This window comes from Oncorhynchus tshawytscha, linkage group LG10 (genome assembly GCF_018296145.1).
Source record: "Oncorhynchus tshawytscha isolate Ot180627B linkage group LG10, Otsh_v2.0, whole genome shotgun sequence".
Taxonomy (NCBI): domain Eukaryota; kingdom Metazoa; phylum Chordata; class Actinopteri; order Salmoniformes; family Salmonidae; genus Oncorhynchus; species Oncorhynchus tshawytscha.
The window spans coordinates 2,964,310-2,991,809 of NC_056438.1; the positions used below are offsets into that span (position 1 = coordinate 2,964,310).

Consider the following 27,500-nt stretch of genomic DNA (forward strand, 5'->3'; position numbering starts at 1 on the left):
AAGCCTCTCTTTATATGTCATTTGCTGAATCTCAGTTTTCCAACGTGGGTTTTATGCTAAAGTTTCAAATTGTTAGCTAACTCAAAAAATGCATCTTCTTTAGGAGTCATATTTAAATCCGTTTACTACTCATCATTCATCCATACTGTGTGTCCTACGATTGCAGGTAATTTATGACAAATGTATAAAGTATATGTGTTGTAAATATATGAGCACCAGTTATAGTATAATCCTGGTTTTGTTCGTTTAGTAAAATATGTGGTACATTCTAGCTGTTGTACATTTCTTCGCCACCAGAGGGTGACATTGAGTAATTTTCCAGTTTTAATTTGATATATTTTGAATACTAAAATAGATTATAGTTTATTCTGATGTTGTGAATATGAGATGACACATGGAAACAATATATTTGTATTATAGTAAATTAGGATTTATTAGAAATAGTTAAATCCACTCTATGATCACAAATGATAGACATTTCAACTGAAATGATAGACATTTCAACTGTTTTTTTGTTAGTATATTATTAGGGCAGATTTATGGGCAGATTTATGGAGAATTGCTGTGAGAGTGCTATTCATATCCCGTCGACTACTCATCATTCATCCATACTGTGTGTGTGTGTCCCACGATTGCAGCTTTGGAAATAAATGAACTATCCCATCCATATAGCTCCTTCCTGTGTTGACTCACTGATTTGAGGGACGGGGCCAGGAAGGTCACATAAGGCTCAGTGCGAGTCCCTCTCTAGTTAATAATACAACGGCGCCCCCTGTTGGTCAACAACAAGCATGTTCGCGCTGAAAGTCTTATCAAACCAGTGTAGTAGCTGATAGCTAAAATGTGGAATCGTGAAACCAGGAAGCTATCCATGTTATATTTGCCTCCTCAATTCACTTATTAACATGTAAAGTTTTTGAACATGAGCCAACATTTCAAATCCAATCTGGAACTTGTGGGAGGAGGACAGGACACAACATGTAGTTGGGGTGGTGGGGGGGGTTATATTTTCATTAATTAACTAACATCCGTTATTCTTGAACTCATAACCATTCCTGAACACTTTAAAAACATTTTAGATATCGCTCGTTGTGGAAACTTACCCAACGAAATCCTGGAGAAAAAATGCACCATTCCTGACTTTCTGTTTGAACGGAAAGTTGAAGCTCCGCGGGACAGACTGACAGTCCCGTGATTGTCAGTCGCGGACCAGGAGGTGTCGCGCGGGACAACCTTTGTAGTTTGGACCCGGTCTTTCATCAATCACACATCATTCTTCCTCCCGACATTACTTTAGGGAACTTTATTGCTTCAAGGAAAGTAGGAGGGTAGAAAGGACAGGTGTAAAGGACAAGTGAGCTGAGAATATAACATAATAGAAAATAACAATAGAATTAAACAGACACTATAGAACATAGGAATAGAAACAAGATTATCAAAGCTAATTATGTAACCAAATACAGTAGGTTAGGCTACAAATCCCATAGCTCCACCTCTCGAGGTTCCTTGAAAGGAGGTTGGACCTAAAGACGCCCATATCGCCGAGAAGACTGGTTTAGAGCGGGAATAACACCCCAGCTGAGTTACTTCTCTCTGTCTCTCTCTCTCAAATTCAATTCAAAGTGCTTTATTGCCCTGGGAAACATATGTTTACATTGCCCAAGCAAGTGAAATAGATAATAAACAAAAGTGAAGTAAACAATAAAAATGAACAGTAAACATTACACTCACAGAAGTTCCAAAAGAATAAAGACATTACAAATGTCATATTATGTATATATACAGTGTTGTAACGATGTGTAAATAGTTCAAGTACAAAAGGGAAAATAAATAAACATAAATATGGGTTGTATTTACAATGGTGTTTGTTCTTCACTGGTTGCCCTTTTCTTGTGGCAACAGGTCACATCTTGCTGCTGTGATGGAACAGTGGTATTTCACCCAGTAGATATGGGAGTTTATCAACATTGGATTTGTTTTTGAATTCTTTGTTTCGTCTGTGTCTCACTCCTTGCTGCTGAGCCAGAGGGAGGTGCGAGAGAACGAGTTCAACTAGAGGAAGGTGGAAAGGAAACGTGAAACGCCTTGTCAACAATCTCTTCAGTTTGCGTGATTAGATTGGAGAGAACGTACACTATTTAACAACGATAGGTATTCCCCCTCAACTACTTTTCTTTAAGGATTTACTTTCATACGCCTGCCTTGTCCCTTCCACTTTCTCAGAGGCTGAAACCACTGAACAAGATCCGAAAGGAACGTCACGCTGGTGGAAAGAAAAACAGTCTTCACAGATTTCTGTGGCGAAAAGTGGATTGTTCAGTTGTTTTTAGGATATGTATGACTACCGAGGGAAGTTAAAATACATTTTAAAAAGTATTGGAGCATTGTACCAGACAGACGCTGTGATTTTTGACAACTGCCCAACCTGCCGTGTGAGTTTTGCTTTGGATGGAATGTCGTGACCAGAACATCGGAATCTGAAGCAACTCCAAAAGAATTGTGTTTGAATCCAGTCGTTCTTATTAACTCTCAATAGCCTATAGACTTGTCGATCGGATCCTGCGGTTTGGTTTGAATATCGGATCAATATAAGTTATATTGCGTATTCACTGTGGAGGAGAGGATGAGCGGGGGAGCGGACGTGGTGTGCGCCGGCTGGCTGAGGAAGTCACCGCCGGAGAAGAAGTTACGGCGCTATGTAAGTATTGCGCGTATAAAGCATTTGAATATTTAAAACATTATTTTATTTAGCCTTTATTTAACCAGGCAAGTCAGTTAAGAACACATTTCTATTTACAATGATGGCCTGCAAAAAGGCCTCCTTCGGGACGGGAGCTGGGATAAAACAATAACTAAAATAAATATATATATATAGGACAAAACACATCACGAAAAGAGAGACAACACTACATAAATAGAGACCTAAGACGAGAACATAGCAAGGCAGCAACACATGACAACACAGCATGGCAGCAACACATGACAACACAGCATGGCAACAACACATGACAACACAGCATGGCAGCAACACAGCATGGCAACAACACATGACAACACAGCATGGCAGCAACACAGCAACACATGACAACACAGCAACACATGACAACACAGCAACACATGACAACACAGCATGGCAGCAACACATGACAACACAGCATGGCAGCAACACATGACAACACAGCATGGCAGCAACACATGACAACACAGCATGGCAGCAACACAGCAACACAGCAACACATGACAACACAGCAACACATGACAACACAGCATGGCAGCAACACATGACAACACAGCATGGCAGCAACACATGACAACACAGCATGGCAGCAACACATGACAACACAGCAACACATGACAACACAGCATGGCAGCAACACATGACAACACAGCATGGCAGCAACACATGACAACACAGCATGGTAGCAACACATGACAACACAGCATGGTAGCAACACATGACAACACAGCATGGCAGCAACACATGACAACACAGCATGGTAGCAACACATGACAACACAGCATGGTAGCAACACATGACAACACAGCATGGCAGCAACACATGACAACACAGCATGGCAGCAACACAGCAACACAGCATGGTAGCAACACAGCAACACAGCATGGCAGCAACACATGACAACACAGCATGGCAACAACACATGACAACACAGCATGGCAGCAACACATGACAACACAGCATGGCAACAACACAACATGACAACAGCATGGCTGCAACACATGACAACACACCATGGTAGCAACACATTATGAAAACAACATGGTAGCAGCACAACATGGTAGCAGAACATCATGACAACAACATGGTAGCAGCACAACTTGACAACAACATGGTAGCAACACAACATGGCAGCACAACATGGTAGAAGCACAACATGGTAGCAGAACATCATGACAACAACATGGTAGCAACACAACTTGACAACAACATGGTAGCAACACAACTTGACAACAACATGGTAGCAACACAACATGGCAGCACAACATGGTAGAAGCACAACATGGTAGCAGAACATCATGACAACAACATGGTAGCAGCACAACATGGCAGCAGCACAACACATTGTACAAGCATTATTGGGCACATTCAACAGCACAAAGGGCAAGAAGGTAGAGACAACAATACATCAGGTGAAGCAGCCACAACTGTCAGTAAGAGTGTCCATGATTGAGTATTTAAATGAAGAGATTGAGATAAAACTGTCCAGTTTGTTGCAGCTCGTTCCAGTCACTAGCTGCAGCGAACTGAAAAGAGGAGCGACCCAGGGATGTGTGTACTTTGGGGACCTTTAACAGAATGTGACTGGCAGAACGGGTGTTGTATGTGGAGGATGAGGGCTGCAGTAGGTATCTCAGATAGAGGGTTCTAATTCATCTATAGAATATTAAGCACTTGGGTAAATAGTTAATTAACCCCCAAAAATGAACATTTGTGAGTAAGGTAGGCCTTATTATATTTGTTTCTTCAGCTCAATACTACAGTGGTCTCCTGACTCCTCACACCTGGTCTCACACCTGGTCTCCTGACTCCTCACACCTGGTCTCACACCTGGTCTCCTGACTCCTCACACCTGGTCTCACACCTGGTCTCCTGACTCCTCACACCTGGTCTCACACCTGGTCTCCTGACTCCTCACACCTGGTCTCACACCTGGTCTCCTGACTCCTTACACCTGGTCTCACACCTGGTCTCCTGACTCCCTCACACCTGGTCTCCTGACTCTCACACCTGGTCTCCTGACTCCTTACACCTGGTGACTCCTTACACCTGGTCTCCTGACTCCTCCTGACACCTGGTCTCCTGACTCCTCACACCTGGTCTCCTGACTCACACCTGGTCTCACACCTGGTCTCCTGACTCCTTACACCTGGTCTCCTGACTCCTTACACCTGGTCTCCTGACTCCTCACACCTGGTCTCCTGACTCCTCACACCTGGTCTCACACCTGGTCTCCTGACTCCTCACACCTGGTCTCACACCTGGTCTCACACCTGGTCTCCTGACTCACCTGGTCTCCTGACACCTGGTCTCCTGACCTGGTCTCCTGACTCCTCACACCTGGTCTCCTGACTCCTCACACCTGGTCTCCTGACTCACACCTGGTCTCACACCTGGTCTCACACCTGGTCTCCTGACTCCTCACACCTGGTCTCACACCTGGTCTCCTGACTCCTCACACCTGGTCTCACACCTGGTCTCCTGACTCCTCACACCTGGTCTCACACCTGGTCTCCTGACTCCTTACACCTGGTGTCACACCTGGAATCCTCACTCCTCACACTTGGTCTCCTCACTCCTTACACCTGGTCTCCTGACTCCTTACACCTGGTCCCACACCTGGTCTCCTGACTCCTTACACCTGGTCTCTTGACTTCTTACACCTGGTCTCACACCTGGTCTCCCCACTCCTCACACCTGGTCTCCTGACTCCTTACACCTGGTCTCCTGACTCCTTACACCTGGTCTCACACCTGGTCTCCTGACTCCTCACACCTGGTCTCACACCTGGTCTCCTGACTCCTCACACCTGGTCTCACACCTGGTCTCCTGACTCCTCACACCTGGTCTCCTGACTCCTTACACCTGGTCTCACACCTGGTCTCCTGACTCCTCACACCTGGTCTCCTGACCCCTTACACCTGGTCTCCTGACTCCTTACATCTGGTCTCACAGCTGGTATCCTGAATCCTCACACCTGGTCTCCTGACTCCTTACACCTGGTCTCCTGACTCCTTACACACCTGGTGACTCACACCTGGTGTCACCTGACTCCTCCTCACACCTGGTCTCCTGACTCCTTACACCTGGTCTCCTGATTCCTTGTCTCCTCACACCTGGTCTCCTGACACCTGGTCTCCTGACTCCTCACACCTGGTCTCCTGACTCCTCACACCTGGTCTCCTGACTCCTCACACCTGGTCTCCTGACTCCTTAGACCTGGTCTCCTGACTCCTCACACCTGGTCTCACACCTGGTCTCCTGACTCCTTACACCTGGTCTCACACCTGGTCTCCTCACTCCTCACCTGGTCTCCTGACTCCTTACACCTGGTCCTCACACCTGGTCTCCTCACCTGGTCTCCTGACTCCTTACACCTGGTCTCACACCTGGTCTCTTCTCACACCTGGTCTCACACCTGGTCTCACACCTGGTCTCCTCATTCCTCACACCTGGTCTCCTCACCCCTCACCATACCTGGTCTCCTGACTCTATATAACACCTGGTCTAACAGGGTCTGACGTATCCTATACACCTGGCCATATCTCACATAACCTGGCCATATCTCTATATAACCTGAGCCATATCTCTCACACCTGGCCATATCTCTACACAGGGTCTGAGCCATATCTCTATATAACAGGGTCTGAGCCATATCTCTACACACCTGGTATCTCTACATAACAGGGTCTGAGCCATATCTCTATACACAGGGTCTCACACCTATATAACAGGGTCTGAGCCATATCTCTACATAACAGGGTCTGAGCCATATCTCTATATGGTCTGAGCCATATCTCTACATAACAGGGTCTGAGCCATACCTGGTCTGAGCCATATCTGACAGGGTCTGAGCCATATCTCTACATAACAGGGTCTGAGCCATATCTCTATATAACAGGGTCACCTGGTCTAACAGGGTCTGAGCCATATCTCTATATAACACCTGGTCTCTCTGAGCCATATCTCTACACCTGGTCTCACACCTGTATCTCTATATAACAGGGTCTGAGCCATATCCTACATAACAGGGTCTGAGCCTGTATCTCTATAACATCTGGTCTCAGACAGCTGGTATCCTGAGGGTCTGAGCCATATCTCACACCTGGTCTCTATATAACAGGGTCCTGACTCTATAACACCTGGTCGTATCTCTATATAACAGGGTCTGAGCCATATCTCTATGCACCTGGTCTCCTGAGGGTCTGAGCCATATCTCTACACCTGGTCTCTGAGCCATATCTCTATATAACAGGGTCTGAGCCATATCTCTATATAACAGGGTCTGAGCCGTATCTCTATATAACAGGGTCTGGTGTATCTCTATATAACAGGGTCTGAGCCATATCTCTATATAACAGGGTCTGAGCCATATCTCTAACAGGGTCTGAGCCGTATCTCTATATAACAGGGTCTGAGCCATATCTCTATATAACAGGGTCTGAGCCATATCTCCATATAACAGGGTCTGAGCCATATCTCTATAACAGGGTCTGAGCCATATCTCTATATAACAGGGTCTGAGCCATATCTCCATATAACAGGGTCTGGCCATATCTCTATACCAGGGTCTGAGCCATATCTCTATATAACAGGGTCTGAGCCATATCTCTATATAACAGGGTCTGAGCCATATCTCTATACAGGGTCTGAGCCATATCTCCATATACACAGGGTCTGAGCCATATCTCTATATAACAGGGTCTGAGCCATATCTCTATATAACAGGGTCTGAGCCATATCTCCATATAACAGGGTCTGAGCCATATCTCTATATAACAGGGTCTGAGCCATATCTCTATTTTTCTTTACTTAACTAGCCAAGTCAGTTTAGAACAAATTCTTATTTTCAGTGACGGCCTAGGAACAGTGGGTTAAGTGCCTTGTTCAGGGGCAGAACCAGATTTTTACCTTGTCAGCTCAGGGATTCAATCTTGAAACCTGGAAGTCCACCGCTCTAGCCACTTGGCTACCTGCCACCCACCTGTGTCTCTATATAGCAGGGTCTGTGCCAAATAAAATAAAATTGTATTTGTCACTACACCACAAATGCTTGTGTTTCTAGTTCCAACTATGCAGTAATATCTATCAAATAATCATAGCAAATTCACAACAACTACCTTATACACACAAATGTAAAGGAATTAATAAGAATATGTACATACAGATACATGGATGAGCGAAGGCCGTGCGGCATAGGCAAGATGCAGTAGATGGTATAGAGTACAGTATATACATATGAGATGAGTAATGTAGGGTATGGAAACATTATTTAAAGTGACTAGTGATACATGTATTACATAAAGATGGCAAGATGCAGTAGATGGTATAGAGTACAGTATATACTTATGAGATGAGTAATGTAGGGTATGTAAACATTATATAGTGGCATTGTTTAAAGTGACTAGTTATACATGTATTACATAAAGATGGCAAGATGCAGTAGATGGTATAGAGTACAGTATATACATATGAGATGAGTAATGTAGGGTATGGAAACATTATTTAAAGTGACTAGTGATACCTATATTAAGTCCATTTATCTAAGTGGCCATAGATTTGAGTCAGTGTGTTGGCAGCAGCCACTCAATGTTAGTGGTGGCTGTTTAACAGTCTGATGGCCTTGAGATAGAAGCTGTTTTTCAGTCTCTCGGTCCCAGCTTTGATGCACCTGTACTGACCTCGCCTTCTGGATGATAGCGGGGTGATCAGGCAGTGACTCGGGTGGTTGGTGATCCTTGATGATCTTTTTGGCCTTCCTGTAACATCGGGTGGTGTAGGTGTCCTGGAGGGCAGGTAGTTTGCCCCCGGTGATGCGTTGTGCAGACCTCACTACCCTCTGGAGAGCCTTGCGGTTGTGGGTGGTGCAGTTGCCGTACCAGGGGGTAAGATTTGTCAGGGTTTTGGGTGACAAGACATATTTCTTCAGCCTCCTGAGGTTGTCTATGTGGGTGGACCATTTCAGTTTGTCTATGATGTGAACACCGAGGAACTTTAAACTTACTACCCTCTCCACTACTGTTCCATCGATGTGGATAGGGGGGCTGCTCCCTCTGCTGTTTCCCTGAAGTCCACAATCAGCTCCTTTGTTTTTGTTGACGTTGAGGGAGGTTATTTTCCTGGCACCACTCTGCCAGGGGCCTCACCTCCTCCCTGTAGGCCGTCTCGTCGTTGTTGGTAATCAGGCCTAATAAATCTACCACTGTAGTGTCGTCTGCAAAGTTGATGTTGGAGTTGGAAGCGTGCTTGGTTACGCAGTCATAGGTGAACAGGGAGCACAGGAGAGGGCTGAGAATGCACCCTTGTGGGGCCCCAGTGTTGAGGATCAGCATGGTGGAGATGTTGTTTCCTACCTTCACCACCAGGGGGCGGCATGTCAGAAAGTCAGGGACCCAATTGCACAGGGCGGGGTTGAGACCCAGGGTCTTGAGGTTAATGACGAGTTTGGAGGGTACTATGGTGTTAAATGCTGAGCTGTAGTCGATGAACAGCATTCTGACATAGGTATTCCTCTTGTCCAGACTGGTTAGGGCAGTGTGCAGTGTGGTTGCGATTGTGTCGTCTGTGGACTTATTGGGGCGGTAAGCAAATTGGAGTGGGTCTAGGGTGTCAGGTAGGGTGGAGGTGATATGGTCCTTGACTAGTATCTCAAAGCACTTCATAATGACGGAAGTGAGTGCTATGGGGAGATAGTCATTTAGTTCTGTTATTATGGTGTTGAATGCTGAGCTGTAGTCAATGAACAGTTGAAGTCTGAAGTTTACATACGCCTTTAGCCAAATACATTTAAACTCAGTTTTTCACAATTCCTGACATTTAATCCTAGTTAACATTCCCTGTCTTAGGTTACATTTTCTATAGGATTGAGGTCAGGGCTTTGTGATGGCCACTCCAATACCTCGACTTTGACTTTGTTGTCCTTAAGCCATTTTAACAGAACTGTGGAAGTATGCTTGGGGTCATTGTCCATTTGGAAGACCCATTTGCGACCAAGCTTTAACTTCCTGACTGATGTCTTGAGATGTTTCTTCAATATATCCACATGAATTTTCCTTCCTCATGACACCATCTATTTTGTGAAGTGCTCCAGTCCCTCCTGCATCAAACCCCCACAACATGATGCTGCCACCCCCATGCTTCACGGTTGAGATGGTGTTCTTCGGCTTGCAAGCATCCCCCTTTTTCCTCCAAACATAACGATGGTCATTATGGCAAAACAGTTATATTTGTTCTTTTTGTTTCATCAGACCAGAGGACATTTCTCCAAAGAGTACGATCTTTGTCTCCATGTGCAGTTGCAAACCGTAGTCTGGCATTTTTAATGGCGGTTTTGGAGCAGTGGCTTCTTCCTTGCTGAGCGGCCTTTCAGGTTATGTCGATATAGGACTCATTTTACTGTGGATATAGATACTTTTGTACCTGTTTCCTCCATCATCTTCACAAGGTCCTTTGCTGTTGTTCTGGGATTGATTTGCACTTTTCACACCAAAGTACATTCATCTCTAGGAGACAGAACGCATCGCCTTCCTGAGCGGTATGACGGCTGAGTGGTCCCATGGTGTTTGTACAGATGAACGTGGTACCTTCACCTTTTTCTTCATTTGGAAATTGCTGAGTTTGAGTTTAAAGGTAGGCCTTGAAATACATCCACAGGTACACCTCCAATTGACTCAGATTATGTCAATTAGCCTATCAGAAGCCTCTAAAGTCATGACGTAATTTTCTGGAATTGTCCAAGCTGTTTAAAGGCACAGTCAACTTAGTGTATGTAAACTTCTGACCCACTGGAATTGTGACACAGTGAATTATAAGTGAAATAATCTTTCTGTAAACAATTGATGGAAAAATGACTTGTGTCATGCACAAAGTAGATGTCCTAACCGACTTGCCAAAACTATAGTTTGTTAACAAGATGTTTGTGGAGTGGTTGAAAAACGAGTTTTAATGACTCCAACCTAAGTGTATGTAAACTTCAGACATCAACTGTATACAGTTTAAAGGAAGAAAATTAATGAAATATGCTGTCTAGTGCAGTCAGACAATATTCATGTCTTGGCGGCTATCAGAGACTCACTTGGACTCTTCTTTTGAAGAAGCTGAGATCTCTATACATGGATACAATATGTTCAGGATGGACATGAATGGATCTGGGGGTTGGAGTTGTAGTTTACATCCAGGATCATACTCCAGCTAAACAACATAAGGACTTAATGTTGACTGGATTAGAGACACTGTGGGTACAGCTGCTATAGGCTCTATGGGTACAGCTGCTATAGTCTCTATGGGTACAGCTGCTATAGGCTCTATGGGTACAGCTGCTATAGGCTCTATGGGTACAGCTGCGATAGGCTCTATGGGTACAGCTGCTATAGGCTCTATGGGTACAGCTGCTATAGGCTCTATGGGTACAGCTGCTATAGTCTCTATGGGTACAGCTGCTATAGTCTCTATGGGTACAGCTGCTATAGTCTCTATGGGTACAGCTGCTATAGGCTCTATGGGTACAGCTGCTATAGTCTCTATGGATACAGCTGCTATAGTCTCTATGGGTACAGCTGCTATAGTCTCTATGGGTACAGCTGCTATAGTCTCTATGGGTACAGCTGCTATAGTCTCTATGGGTACAGCTGCTATAGTCTCTATGGGTACAGCTGCTATAGTCTCTATGGGTACAGCTGCTATAGTCTCTATGGGTACAGCTGCTATAGTCTCTATGGGTACAGCTGCTATAGTCTCTATGGGTACAGCTGCTATAGTCTCTATGGGTACAGCTGCTATAGTCTCTATGGGTACAGCTGCTATAGTCTCTATGGGTACAGCTGCTATAGGCTCTATGGGTACAGCTGCTATAGTCTCTATGGGTACAGCTGCTATAGGCTCTATGGGTACAGCAGCTATAGGCTCTATGGGTACAGCTGCTATAGTCTCTATGGGTACAGCTGCTATAGTCTCTGGGTACAGCTGCTATAGGCTCTATGGGTACAGCTGCTATAGTCTCTATGGGTACAGCTGCTATAGTCTCTATGGGTACAGCTGCTATAGGCTCTATGGGTACAGCTGCTATAGGCTCTATGGGTACAGCTGCTATAGTCTCTATGGGTACAGCTGCTATAGGCTCTATGGGTACAGCTGCTATAGTCTCTATGGGTACAGCTGCTATAGTCTCTATGGGTACAGCTGCTATAGGCTCTATGGGTACAGCTGCTATAGGCTCTATGGGTACAGCTGCTATAGGCTCTATGGGTACAGCTGCTATAGTCTCTATGGGTACAGCTGCTATAGGCTCTATGCGTACAGCTGCTATAGGCTCTATGGGTACAGCTGCTATAGGCTATATGGGTACAACATATACCTAAGGGTATGTAAACGTCCGACTTCTACTGTATTCCTCTTGTCTAGATGGGATGATGACGAGTTTGGAGGGTACTATGGTGTTGAATGCCGAGCTGTAGTCGATGAACAGCATTCTCACATAGGTATTCCTCTTGTCCAGACTGGTTAGGGCAGTGTGCAGTGTGATGGCGATTACATCGTCTGTGGACCTATTTGGGCGGTAAGCAAATTGGAGTGGGTCTAGGGTGTCAGGTAGGGTGGAGGTGATATGGTCCTTGACTAGTCTCTCAAAGCACTTCATGATGAAGTGAGTGCTACAGTGCGATAGTCATTTAGTTTAGCTTTCATGTTTTGCAATGAATGCTGGCATCAATCCACGGTTTCTGGTTAGGGAAGGTTTTAATAATAACCATAACAACACTTCCTTATAAACTCGCTCACCGAGTCAACGTATACGTCAATGTTATTGGCCAGAACATATCCCAGTCCACGTGATCAAAGCAATTTTGAAGCGTGGAATCCGATTGGTCAGACCAGCGTTGTATAGACTTGAGCATGGGCGTTTCCTGTTTTAGTTTTTTCTGTGTGTGTGTGTGTGCGTGTGCGTGTGCGTGTGCGTGTGCGTGTGTGTGTGTGTGTGTGTGTGTGTGTGTGCCTGCAGGAGGGGCATTGCAAACCAGACGGATAGCCAGGGTCACACTCCAACACTCAGAGATCATTTACAAATGGAGCATTTGTGTTTAGTGAGTCCGCCAGATCAGAGGCAGTAGGGATGACCAGGGATGTTCTCTGTTTAGTGAGTCCGCCAGATCAGAGGCAGTAGGGACGACCAGGGATGTTCTCTGTTTAGTGAGTCCTCCAGATCAGAGGCAGTAGGAATGACCAGGGATGTTCTCTGTTTAGTGAGTCCACCAGATCAGAAACAGTAGGGATGACCAGAGATGTTCTCTGTTTAGTGAGTCCTCCAGATCAGAGGCAGTAGGGATGACCAGGGATGTTCTCTGTTTAGTGAGTCCTCCAGATCAGAGGCAGTAGGGATGACCAGGGATGTTCTCTGTTTAGTGAGTCCTCCAGATCAGAGGCAGTAGGGATGACCAGGGATGTTCTCTGTTTAGTGAGTCCTCCAGATCAGAGGCAGTAGGGATGACCAGGGATGTTCTCTGTTTAGTGAGTCCTCCAGATCAGAGGCAGTAGGGATGACCAGGGATGTTCTCTGTTTAGTGAGTCCTCCAGATCAGAGGCAGTAGGGATGACCAGGGATGTTCTCTGTTTAGTGAGTCCACCAGATCAGAAGCAGTAGGGACAACCAGGGATGTTCTCTTGATAAGTGTGTGAATAGACCATTTTCCCGTCCTGCTAAGAATTCAAAATGTAACGAGTACTTTTGTGTGCCAGCGAAAATGTATGGAGTAAAAAATACATTATTTTCTTTAGGAATGTAGGGAAGTAAAAGTTGTCAAAAATATAAATAGTAAAGTAAGGTACAGATACACCCCCAAAAAACAACTTAAGTAGTACTTTAACGTACTTTACACCACTGGTATTCATCGAGTGTCTCAGGATAGGAGTTGTGATCTAGAACTGAGAAGGTTTGTAGAGATATGGGCCCTGTTGCTCCCCTTTAAGACAACACAGCCACACCTCCTGACTTATTTTTGACTGTGGACAGGAAGAGATGGGGGCTATTTTGAGTTCCATTGTGTCTACTTCCCATTCAGGTGTAATATCATTGAGGGTTCTGACTGGAAAACCATCACCACTCGAAGATGGAGGAAGGGAGAGAAAGCGAGAGAAGAGAGAGAGAGACAGAAGAGAGAGTCAGAAGAGAGAGAGAGAGATAGACAAGAGAGAGAGAGAGAGAAAGAGAGAGACAGAAGAGGGAGAGTTTTTTATTTATTTCACCTTTATTTAACCAGGTAGGCTAGTTGACCTTTATTCAAATCAAATCAAATTTTATTTGTCACATACACATGGTTAGCAGATTTTAATGCGAGTGTAGCGAAATGCTTGTGCTTCTAGTTCCGACAATGCAGTAATAACGAGCAAGTAATCTAACTAACAATTCCAAAAAAACTACTGTCTTATACACAGTGTAAGGGGATAAAGAATATGTACATAAGGATATATGAATGAGTGATGGTACAGAGCAGCATAGGCAAGATACAGTAGATGATATCGAGTACAGTATATACATATGAGATGAGTATGTAAACCATTATTGAACCAGGTAGGCTAGTTGACCTGTATTTAACCAGGTAGATTAGTTGACCTTTATTTAGCCAGGTAGGTTAGTTGAGAACAAGTTCTCATTTAGAACTGCGACCTGGCCAAGATAAAGCAGAGCAATTTGACACAAACAACAACACAGAGTTACACATGGAATAAACAACAACATACAGTCAATTATACAGTAGAACAAAAAGAAAACAAAAAGTCTATATACAGTGAGTGTAAATGAGGTGAGATAAGGGAGTTGAGGCAATAAATAGGCCATGGTGGCGATGTAATTACAATATAGCAATTAAACACTGGAATGGTAGATTGGCAGAAGATGAATGTGGAAGTAGAGATACTGGGTTGCAAAGGAGCAAGATAAATAAATAAATACAGTATGGGGATGAGGTAGATAGCCCATCTGTAAACAGCCCATCTATGTACAGGTGCAGTGATCTGTGAGCTGCTCTGACAGCTGGTGCTTAAAGCTAGTGAGGGAGATATGAGTCTCCAGCTTCAGTGATTTTTGCAGTTCCTTCCAGTCATTGGCAGCAGAGAACTGGAAGGAAAGGCGACCAAAGGAGTAATTGGCTTTGGGGGTGACCAGTGAGATATACCTGCTGGAGCGCGTGCTACGAGTGGCTGCTGCAATGGTGACCAGTAAGCTGAGATAAGGCGGGGCTTTACCTAGCAGAGACTTAGATAACCTGTAGCCAGTGGGTTTGGCAACGAGTATGAAACGAGAGCCAACCAACGAGAGTGTACAGGTCGCAATGGTGGGGAGTGAATGGGGCTTTGGTGACAAAACGGATGGCACTGTGATAGACTGCATCCAGTTTGTTGAGTAGAGTGTTGGAGGCTATTTTATAGATGACATCACCGAAGTCGAGGATCGGTAGTATGGTCAGTTTTACGAGGGTATGTTTGGCAGCATGAGTAAAGGATGCTTTGTTGCGATGTAGGAAGCCGATTCTAGATTTATTTTTGGATTGGAGATGTTTGATGTGGGTCTGGAAGGAGAGTTTACAGTCTAACCAGACACCTAGGTATTTGTAATTGTCCATGTATTCTAAGTCAGAGCCGTCCAGAGTAGTGATGCTGGACAGGCTGGTAGGTGCAGGTAGCGATCGGTTGAATAGCATGCATTTAGTTTTACTTGTATTTAAGAGCAATTGGAGGCCACGGAAGGAGAGTTGTATGGCATTGAAGCTCGTCTGGATGTTAGTTATCACAGTGTCCAAAGAGGGGCCAGAGGTATACAGAATGGTGTCGTCTGCGTAGAGGTGTATCAGAGAATCACCAGCAGCAAGAGCAATATCATTGATGTATACAGTCGGATTGAACCCTGTGGCACCCCCATAGAGACTGCCAGAGGTCCGGACAACAGGCTCTCCGATTTGACACACTGAACTCTATCAGAGAAGTAGTTGGTGAACCAGGAGAGGCAATCATTTGAGAAACCAAGGCTGTTGAGTCTGCCGATAAGAATGTGGTGATTGACAGAGTCGAAAGCCTTGGCCAGGTCGATGAATACGGCTACACAGTAATGTATCTTATCGATGGCGGTTATGATGTCGTTTAGGACCTTGAGCGTGGCTGAGGTGCACCCATGACCAGCTCTGAAACCAGATTGCATAGCGGAGAAGGTATGGTGGGATTCGAAATGGTCGGTAATCATTTTGTTAATTTGAAATGGTCGGTAATCATTTTGTTGACTTGGCTTTCGAAGACCTTAGAAAGGCAGGGTAGGATAGATATAGGTCTGTAGCAGTTTGGGTCTAGAGTGTCACCCCCTTTGACCGCAGCTGCTTTCCAATCTTTGGGAATTTCAGACAATACGAAAGAGAGGTTGAACAGGCTAGTAATAGGGGTTTCAACAATTTCGGCAGATAATTTTAAAAAGAGAGGGTCCAGATTGTCTAGCCCGGCTGATTTGTAGGGGTCCAGATTTTGCAGCTCTTTCAGAACATCAGCTGTCTGGATTTGGGTGAAGGAGAAATGGTGGGGGCTTTGGGCGGGTTGCTGTGGAGGGTGCCGGGTAGTTGACCGGGGTAGGGGTAGCCAGGTGGAAAGCATGGCCAGCCGTAGAGAAATGCTTATTGAAATTCTCAATTATAGTGGAATTATTGTTGGTAACAGTGTTTCCTAGCCTCAGAGCAGTGGGCAGCTGGGAGTAGGTGCTCTTATTCTCCATGGACTTTACAGTGTCCCAAAACCTTTTTGAGTTAGTACTACAGGATGTAAATTTCTGTTTAAAAAAACTAGCCTTAGCTTTCCTAACTGCCTGTGTATATTTGTTCCCAACTTCCCTGAAAAGTTGCATATCACGGGGGCTATTTGATGCTAATGCAGAACGCCACAGGATGTGTTTGTGCTGGTCAAGGGCAGACAGGTCTGGAGTGAACCAAGGACTATATCTATTCCTAGTTCTACATTTTTTGAATGGTTTAGGTCACCTAGTAGCACGAGCTCAGAAGATAGATGGGGGGCAATCAATTCACATATGGTATCGAGGGCACAGCTGGGGGCAGAGGGTGGTCTATAGCAAGCGGCAACAGTGAGAGACTTGTTTTAGAAGTAGAAGCTCGAATTGTTTGGGTACAGACTTGAATAGTAATACAGAACTCTGCAGGCTCTCCCTGCAGTAGATTGCAACACCGCCCCCTTTGGCAGTTCTATCTTGGCTGAAAATGTTATAGTTAGCAATGAAGATTTCAGGGTTTTTGATGGTTTTCCTAAACCAGGATTAAGACACGGCTAAGATATCTGGGTTGGCAGAGTGTGCTAAAGCAGTGAGTAAAACAATCTTTGGGAGTAGGCTTCTAATGTTAACATGCATGAAACCAAGGCTTTTACGGTTACAGAAGTCAACAAATGAGAGCACCTGGGAAGTGGGAGTGGAGCTAGGCACTGCAGGACCTGGATTAACCTCTACATCACCAGAGGAACAGAGGAGGGGTTGGATAAGGGTACGGCTAAAGGCTATACGAACTGGCCATCTAGCACGTTCAGAACAGAGTAAAAGGAGCAAGTTTCTGGGCACGATAGCATAAATTTAAGGCATGGTGTATGGTACAAAGGTAAGGTAGGATGAGAGTACATTGGAGGTAAATCTAGGCATTGAGTAATGATGAGAGAGATGTTTAAACCAGGTGATGTCATCGCATATGTAGGAGGTGGAACAACATGGTTGGTTAAGGCATATTGAGCAGGGCTAGAGGCTCTACAGTGAAATAAGACAGTAATCACTAACCAGGACAGTAATGGACGAGGCATATTGATATAAGAGAGAGGCATGCGTAGCCAAGTGAACATATGGGTCCAGTGAGTGGTTGGGCTGACTGGGGACGTGGCGATTCAGACAGTTAGCAGGCCAATGCTAACAGTTAGCAGACCGGGGCAGGCAAGTTAGCAGTTAGCAGACTGGGGCAGGCAAGCTAGGAGTTAGCAGACCAGGGCAGGCAAGCTAGCAGTTAGCAGACCAGGGCAGGCAAGCTAGCAGTAGGCAGACCGTGGCAGGCAAGTTAGCCTTTGGGGGACGTCGCGATTGGGGTAAGTCTGTTTTTGCCTCTTCGTGCGGTGACGTTGATAAACCAGTCGTGGAATTAGTAGGGTTCCAAGTAGCTCTAGGTAGCTAGCAGGACACGGTTAGCAGAACGGGCCTTCAGCGGGCGTCGCGCCTGAGGGGCATGTTGGAATCCTCGGGCAGATTATGTCGGTATTCCAGTCGTAGAGGATCGGCGGGGTTCTGTGCCCCGTACCGGCAGTAGAAGGATCCGGATATTGTAGCCCAGGAGTGGGCTTCGGTGGTAGCACAGGAGCCCTGGCCGGGCTAGCTTCAGGCTAATTGGTGCTTGCTCCGGGATGGAAACGCTAGCCAGGAGTGGTCACCCGGGATTACGGTTAGCTAGTTGCAAAGATCCAGATGAAAAGGTTCAGAGTTTGTGGTAGGAATCCGGGGATATGGAGAGAAATAGGTCCGTTATGCTCTGGTTTGAGTCACGTTGTTTGAACTGGCGAGAGCTTTCTGAGCTAAAGGTTAGCTGATGACCGCTAGCAATGGTTTGCTAACTGATAGCTGGTAGGTAGTTAGCTGGCTAGCTTCAGTTGAGGGATTCCAGACCCGAAGTAAATAGAAAGCAGATCCACGCCAAATTGGGTGAGGCGGGTTGCAGGAGAGTATTTAGAAGTTGAGGGGGTGAGTGAGTGAGTGAGTTAGACAGAAGAGAGAGAGAGAGAGAGACATCACCTTCTGTACAGAGAGATGAACCTGGAGAAGAGTCCCCTAAGCAAGCTGGTCCTGGGGCTCTGTTCACAAACACAAACACACCCCACAGAGCCCCAGGACAGCAACACAATTAGACCAAACCAAATCATGAGAAAACAGAAAGATAATTACTTCACACATTGGAAAGAATTAACAAAAACCAGAGCAAACTAGAATGCTATTTGGCCCTACACAGAGAGTACCCAGTGGCAGAATACCTGACCACCGTGACTGACTCAAACTTAAGAAAAGCTTTGACTATGTACAGAATTAGTGAGCATAGCCTTGCTATTGAGAAAGGCCGCCGTAGACAGACCTGCCTCTCAAGAGAAGACAGGCTATGAGCTCACTGCCCACAAACTTGAGACGAAGAGCAGAGAATTGTGAGGCGCACATTTTATATAGCTTTATATATAGCTTTATATATGGCTGCGTCAAAAACCTCCTCCAGCCAACAAGGCAAAGTGTATAGTGTATAACGCACAAATAGTCACACAACATAAATGTATAACAATACAAATGAGCTTCGTGAAAACACACGGAAAAGAACAAACGCTTAGCCTAGTGCAACACGTGACACACAAATAATTTCCCACAAAGACAGAGGGGGAACAGAGGAATAAATGCATGTAGTGTGATTGGGGAATGAAAACCAGGTGTGCAGGGAACAAGACAAAACAAATGGATAATAGAAAAAATGGAGAGGCTAGAAAGCCGGTGACGTCGAACGCCGCCCGAACGGAGCCGACTTCGGAGGAAGTCGTGACAGACAGACAGAACTTAAGGAAAGCGTTGACTATGTACAGACTCAGTGAGCACTGCCTTGCTATTGAGAAAGGCCGCCTTAGGCAGACCTGGCTCTCAAGAGAAGACAGGCTATGTGCTCACCGCCCACAAAATGAGGTGGAAACTGAGCTGCACTTCCTAACCTCCTGCCAAATGTATAACATTTTAGAGACACATGTTTCCCTCAGATTACACAGATCCACAAAGAATTCCCTAAACAAACCCGATTTTGATAAACTCCTATATCTACTGGGTGAAATATCACAGTGTGCCATCACAGCAGCAAGATTTGAAATGGTTCTATTCTTTTGGAACTTGTGTGATATATTTGTGATATATATTTGTGATATATTTACTGTTAATTTTTATTGTTTATCTCAATTTAGTTTATTATCTATTTCATTTGTTTTGGCAATGTAAACATATGTTTAAACAGTATGTTTCCCATGCCAATAAATCCACTTACATTTTATTGAATTTAAATTGAATTGAGACAGAGAGACAGAGACAGAGACAGAGAGACAGAGACAGAGAGACAGAGACAGAGAGACAGAGACAGAGACAGAGAGACAGAGAGAGAGAGACAGAAACAGAGAGACAGAGACAGAGACAGAGAGACAGAGAGAGAGAGACAGAAACAGAGAGACAGACAGACAGAGAGAGACAGAGAGAGAAGAGGAAACCATTCCTGTTTTGGGTCTATGTCATTTAGGATGGCAGAGACCCCCCCCCCACACACACACACACACACACACACAACGAACCACTCTTTCCTGTCTTGCGGCCTTCACTTCCAGTGAACATATCCTGTTTTGTGTGTGTGTGAATAAAACCCTTTGACACGGTCATGTTGCTGAGTAACGTTTGGGGAAACTCAGTGAAACTGTTGAGAAACACTCTTAGTTAAGGCCAGATTAAGACTGTTACTGCAATGCTAGAGCAATCTGTACACACACACACACACACACACACACACACACACACACACACACACACACACACACACACACACACACACACACACACACACACACACACACACCAGGCCTGGATATTATATTTGGCAGCTTGTTCGCTGAATGATGCAATGAAACTATAGAGGTATTTTCCCTTTCAGCAAAGAAATCAGTCACAGGGTGTGTGTGTGTGTGTGTGTGTGTGTGTGTGTGTGTGTGTGTGTGTGTGTGTGTGTGTGTGTGTGTGTGTGTGTGTGTGTGTTAATCACATACACAGGGTACAGCAGGTATAAACAAACAGTGAAATGTTTACTGACAAGCTCTCAAATCAAAATCAAATCAACATTTTACTAGTCACATCCTGTACACTTGGCTAGCAGATGTTATTGTGAGTGTAGTGAAATGCTTATGCTTCTAGATCTGACAGTGCAGCAGTATCTAACAGGTGATATCCAACAAATTTCACAACAAAACCTAATACACACAATCTAGTAAAGGAATGGGATGAGAATATATAAGTATAAAATATATGGCTGGGCAGTGACAGAGCGGCTAAGATGCAATAGATAGTAAAGACTTGATATTGAAGGGACAGTATACAGTATATACATATGAGATGAGTAATGCGAGATATGTAAACATTATTAAAGTGACTAGTGTTCCATTTATTAAAGTGGCCATTGATTTCAAGTCAGTGTGTTGGCAGCAGCCACTCAATGTTAGTGGTGGCTGTTTAACAGTCTGATGGCCTTGAGATAGACGCTGTTTTTCAGTCTCTCGGTCCCAGCTTTGATGCACCTGTACTGACCTCGCCTTCTGGATGGAAGTGGGGTGAACAGGCAGTGGCTCCGGTGGTTGATGTCCTTGATGATCTTTATGGCCTTCCTGTGACATCGGGTGGTGTAGGTGTCCTGGAGGGCAGGTAGTTTGCCCCCGGTGATGCGTTGTGCAGACCTCACTACCCTCTGGAGAGCCTTACGGTTGAGGGCGGAGCAGTTGCCGTATCAGGCGGTGATACAGCCTGACAGGATGCTCTCAATTGTGCACCTGTAAAGGTTATTGAGGGTTTTCAGTGACAAGCCACATTTTTTCAGCCTCCTGAGGTTGAAGAGGAGCTGTTGTTCTGTTGCGCCTTCTTCACCACGCTGTTTGTGAACGTGGACCATTTCAGATTGTTGATGATATGTACGCCGAGGACCTTAAAACGTTCCACCTTCTCCACTGCTGTCCCATTGATGTTGACAGTGGGGTGCTCCATGTAAGGGCCGGTGCCGGACAGGGAGTCAGACATTTTTTCGGGAGCAGACATAGAACAAGACAGGAACAGCGTCAGCACACAGGAAACACGTATGACAGTCAATGCAGCAGTGGGGAGGTAATAAACAGGTAATAAACAGGTGATAAACAGGTGATAAACAGGTAATAAACAGGTGATAAACAGGTAATAAACAGGTGATAAACAGGTGATAAACAGGTAATAAACAGGTGATAAACAGGTGATAAACAGGTGATAAACAGGTGATAAACAGGTGATAAACAGGAGATAAACAGGTGATAAACAGGAGATAAACAGGTGATAAACAGGTAATAAACAGGTGATAAACAGGTAATAAACAGGTAATAAACAGGTGATAAACAGGTAATAAACAGGTGATAAACAGGAGATAAACAGGTAATAAACAGGTGATAAACAGGTGATAAACAGGTGATAAACAGGTGATAAACAGGTGATAAACAGGTGATAAACAGGTAATAAACAGGAGATAAATAAACAGGTGATAAACAGGTAATAAACAGGTGATAAACAGGTAATAAACAGGTAATAAACAGGTGATAAACAGGTAATAAACAGGTGATAAACAGGAGATAAACAGGTAATAAACAGGTGATAAACAGGTGATAAACAGGTGATAAACAGGTGATAAACAGGTAATAAACAGGTAATAAACAGGTGATACACAGGTAATAAACAGGTAATAAACAGGTAATGAACAGGTAATAAACAGGTGATAAATAGGTAATATACAGGTAATAAACAGGTAATAAACAGGTGATAAACAGGTAATAAACAGGTGATACACAGGTAATAAACAGGTGATAAACAGGTAATAAACAGGTGATAAACAGGAGATAAACAGGTAATAAACAGGTGATAAACAGGTAATAAACAGGTGATACACAGGTAATAAACAGGTGATAAACAGGTAATAAACAGGTGATAAACAGGAGATAAACAGGTAATAAACAGGTGATAAACAGGTGATAAACAGGTGATAAACAGGTGATAAACAGGTGATAAACAGGTGATAAACAGGAGATAAACAGGTAATAAACAGGTGATAAACAGGTAATAAACAGGTGATACACAGGTAATAAACAGGTGATAAACAGGTAATAAACAGGTGATAAACAGGAGATAAACAGGTAATAAACAGGTGATAAACAGGTGATAAACAGGTGATAAACAGGTAATAAACAGGTGATAAACAGGTAATAAACAGGTAATAAACAGGTGATAAATAGGTAATATACAGGTAATAAACAGGTGATAAACAGGTAATATACAGGTAATATACAGGTGATAAACAGGTGATAAATAGGTAATAAACAGGTAATAAACAGGTGATAAACAGGTGATAAATAGGTAATATACAGGTAATAAACAGGTGATAAATAGGTAATATACAGGTAATAAACAGGTGATAAACAGGTAATATACAGGTAATATACAGGTGATAAACAGGTGATAAATAGGTAATAAACAGGTGATAAACAGGTGATAAACAGGTGATAAACAGGTAATAAACAGGTGATAAACAGGTGATAAATAGGTGATAAACAGGAGATAAACAGGAGATAAACAGGTGATAAACAGGAGATAAACAGGTGATAAACAGGTGATAAACAGGAGATAAACAGGTGATAAACAGGTGATAAACAGGTGATAAACAGGTAATAAACAGGTGATAAACAGGTGATAAACAGGTGATAAATAGGTGATAAATAGGTGATAAACAGGTGATAAACAGGTGATAAACAGGTAATAAACAGGTGATAAACAGGTGATAAACAGGAGATAAACAGGTGATAAACAGGAGATAAACAGGAGATAAACAGGTAATAAACAGGTGATAAACAGGTAATAAACAGGTGATAAACAGGTGATAAACAGGTGATAAACAGGTGATAAACAGGTGATAAACAGGTGATAAATAGGTGATAAACAGGTGATAAATAGGTGATAAACAGGTGATAAACAGGTGATAAACAGGTGATAAACAGGTGATAAATAGGTGATAAACAGGTGATAAACAGGTGATAAACAGGTAATAAACAGGTGATAAACAGGAGATAAACAGGTGATAAACAGGAGATAAACAGGAGATAAACAGGTGATAAACATGTGATAAACAGGTGATAAACAGGTGATAAACAGGAGATAAACAGGTGATAAACAGGAGATAAACAGGAGATAAACAGGTGATAAATAGGTGATAAATAGGTGATAAATAGGTGATAAACAGGTGATAAACAGGTAATAAACAGGTGATAAACAGGTGATAAACAGGAGATAAACAGGAGATAAACAGGTGATAAACAGGTAATAAACAGGTGATAAACAGGAGATAAACAGGTGATAAACAGGAGATAAACAGGTGATAAATAGGTGATAAATAGGTGATAAACAGGAGATAAACAGGTGATAAATAGGTGATAAACAGGTGATAAACAGGTGATAAACAGGTGATAAACAGGTAATAAACAGGTGATAAACAGGAGATAAACAGGAGATAAACAGGTGATAAACAGGTAATAAACAGGTGATAAACAGGTAATAAACAGGTGATAAACAGGTGATAAACAGGTGATAAATAGGTGATAAATAGGTGATAAACAGGTGATAAACAGGTGATAAACAGGTAATAAACAGGTGATAAACAGGAGATAAACAGGTGATAAACAGGAGATAAACAGGTGATAAACAGGAGATAAACAGGTGATAAACAGGTAATAAACAGGTGATAAACAGGAGATAAACAGGTGATAAACAGGAGATAAACAGGTGATAAATAGGTGATAAATAGGTGATAAACAGGTGATAAACAGGTGATAAACAGGTAATAAACAGGTGATAAACAGGAGATAAACAGGTGATAAACAGGAGATAAACAGGTGATAAATAGGTGATAAATAGGTGATAAACAGGTAATAAACAGGTGATGAGTCCGGTATCGCTGACGCGCGTGACGAGGGAGGGCAGGTGTGCGTAAATGATGGTGGCAAGAGTACTGGCGCCCTCGAGCGCCTGGAGGGAAGGTGTGACAGATCATCTCTTTTGTTGACGTTGACGTTGAGTGTGAGGTTATTTTCCTGACACCACACTCCGAGGGCCCTCACCTCCTCCCTGTAGGCCGTCTCGTCGTTGTTGGTAATCAAGCCCACCACTGTAGTGTCGTCTGCAAACTTGATGATTGAGTAGGAGGCGTGCATGGCCACGCAGTCGTGGGTGAACAGGGAGTACAGGAGAGGGCTGAGAACGCACCCTTGTGGGGCCCCAGTGTTGAGGATCAGCGGAGTGGAGATGTTGTTTCCTACCTTCACCACCTGGGGGCGGCCCGTCAGGAAGTCCAGGACCCAGTTAAACAGGGCGTGGTCGAGACCCAGGGTCTCGAGCTTAATGATGAGTTTGGAGGGTACTATGGTGGTAGTCATTTAGGTCAGTTACCTTAGCTTTCTTGGGAACAGGAACAACGGTGGCCATCTTGAAGCATGCGGGAACAGCAGACTGGGATAGGGATTGATTGAATATGTTCGTAAACACACCAGCCAGCTGGTCTGCGCATGCTCCGAGGACGCGGCTAGGGATGCCGTCTCGGCCGGCAGCCATGCGAGGGTTAACACATTTAATTGTATTACTCACGTCGGCCACGGAGAAGGAGAGCCCACAGGCTTTGATAGCGGGCCGTGTCAGTGGCACTGTATTGTCTTCAAAGCGAGCAAAGAAGTTGTTTAATTTGTCTGGGAGCAAGACGTCGATGTCCGCGACGGGGCTGGTTTTCTATTTTTAATCCATGATTGACTGTAGACGCTGCCACATACCTCTCGTGTTTGAGCCGTGAAATGTACAGTGAAATGCTTAATTTCAACTTCTCCTCAACAGCATAGTAATAACTGGTGGGGGTAGAATACAGTAGTAGCATAGTAATAACTGGGGGTAGAATACAGTAGTAGCATAGTAATAACTAGTAGTGATAGAATACAGTAGTAGCATAGTAATAATTAGTAGTGGTAGAATACAGTAGTAGCATAGTAATAACTAGGGGGAGAATACAGTAGTAGCATAGTAATAACTGGGGGTAGAATACAGTAGTAGCATAGTAATAACTAGTAGTGATAGAATACAGTAGTAGCATAGTAATAATTAGTAGTGGTAGAATACAGTAGTAGCATAGTAATAACTAGGGGGAGAATACAATAGTAGCATAGTAATAACTGGGGGGAGAATACAGTAGTAGCATAGTAATAACTGGGGGTAGAATACAGTAGTAGCATAGTAATAACTAGTAGTGATAGAATACAGTAGTAGCATAGTAATAACTAGTAGTGGTAGAATACAGTAGTAGCATAGTAATAACTAGTAGTGGTAGAATACAGTAGTAGAATAGTAATAACTGGGGGTAGAATACAGTAGTAGCATAGTAATAACTGGGGGTAGAATACAGTAGTAGCATAGTAATAACTGGGGGTAGAATACAGTAGTAGCATAGTAATAACTGGGGGTAGAATACTGTAGTAGCATAGTAATAACTGGGGGTAGAATACAGTAGTAGCATAGTAATAACTGGGGGTAGAATACAGTAGTAGCATTGTAATAACTAGTAGTGATAGAATACAGTAGTAGCATAGTAATAACTGGGGGTAGAATACAGTAGTAGCATAGTAATAACTAGTAGTGGTAGAATACAGTAGTAGCATAGTAACAACTGGGGTAGAATACAGTAGTAGCTTAGTAATAACAGGGGTAGAATACAGTAGTAGCATAGTAATAACTGGGGGTATAATACAGTAGTAGCATAGTAATAACTAGTCGTGGTAGAATACAGTAGTAGCATAGTAATAACTGGGGGTAGAATACAGTAGTAGCATTGTAATAACTGGGGGTAGAATACAGTAGTAGCATAGTAATAACTGGGGAAGAATACAGTAGTAGCATAGTAATAACTGGGGGTAGAATAGAGTAGTATCATAGTAATAACTAGTAGTGGTAGAATACAGTAGTAGCATAGTAATAACTAGTAGTGGTAGAATACAGTAGTAGCATAGTAATAACTGGGGGTAGAATACAGTAGTAGCATAGTAATAACTGGGGAAGAATACAGTAGTAGCATAGTAATAACTGGGGGTAGAATATAGTAGTATCATAGTAATAACTAGTAGTGGTAGAATACAGTAGTAGCATAGTAATAACTGGGGGTAGAATACAGTAGTAGCTTAGTAATAACTGAGGTAGAATACAGTAGTAGCATAGTAATAACTAGTCGTGGTAGAATACAGTAGTAGCATAGTAATAACTGGGGGTAGAATACAGTAGTAGCATTGTAATAACTAGTAGTGATAGAATACAGTAGTAGCATAGTAATAACTGGGGGTAGAATACAGTAGTAGCATAGTAATAACTGGGGTAGAATACAATAGTAGCATAGTAATAACTGGGGGTAGAATACAGTAGTAGCATAGTAATAACTAGTAGTGGTAGAATACAGTAGTAGCATAGTAATAACTGGGGTAGAATACAGTAGTAGCATAGTAATAACTGGGGTAGAATACAGTAGTAGCATAGTAATAACTGGGGGTAGAATACAGTAGTAACATAGTAATAACTGGGGGTAGAATACAGTAGTAGCATTGTAATAACTAGTAGTGATAGAATACAGTAGTAGCATAGTAATAACTAGTAGGGTAGAATACAGTAGTAATAATACAGTAGTAATAACTGGGGGTAGAATACATAGTAATAACTGGGGTAGAATACAGTAGTAGCATAGTAATAACTGGGGTAGAATACAGTAGCATAGTAATAACTGGGGTAGAATACAGTAATAAGTAGCAGTAGTAATAACTGGGGGTAGAATACAGTAGTTGCATAGTAATAACTGGGGTAGAATACAGTAGTAGCATGTAATAACTAGTAGTGATAGAATACAGT

The 27,500-nt window shown here is 43.4% G+C and overlaps 1 protein-coding gene across 1 annotated transcript in view; it reads left to right on the top strand.

The window, feature by feature from the left end:
- Positions 1 to 2,005: 2,005 nt before the first annotated feature.
- Positions 2,006 to 27,500, top strand: part of LOC112235919 (GRB2-associated-binding protein 1) — a 70,412-nt gene continuing 44,917 nt past the window's right edge. The window contains exon 1 of the mRNA XM_042329307.1: positions 2,006 to 2,698. Coding sequence (XP_042185241.1) covers positions 2,624 to 2,698 — 75 coding nt within the window. The 5' untranslated portion in view covers positions 2,006 to 2,623. The remainder of the gene's footprint in view (positions 2,699 to 27,500) is intronic.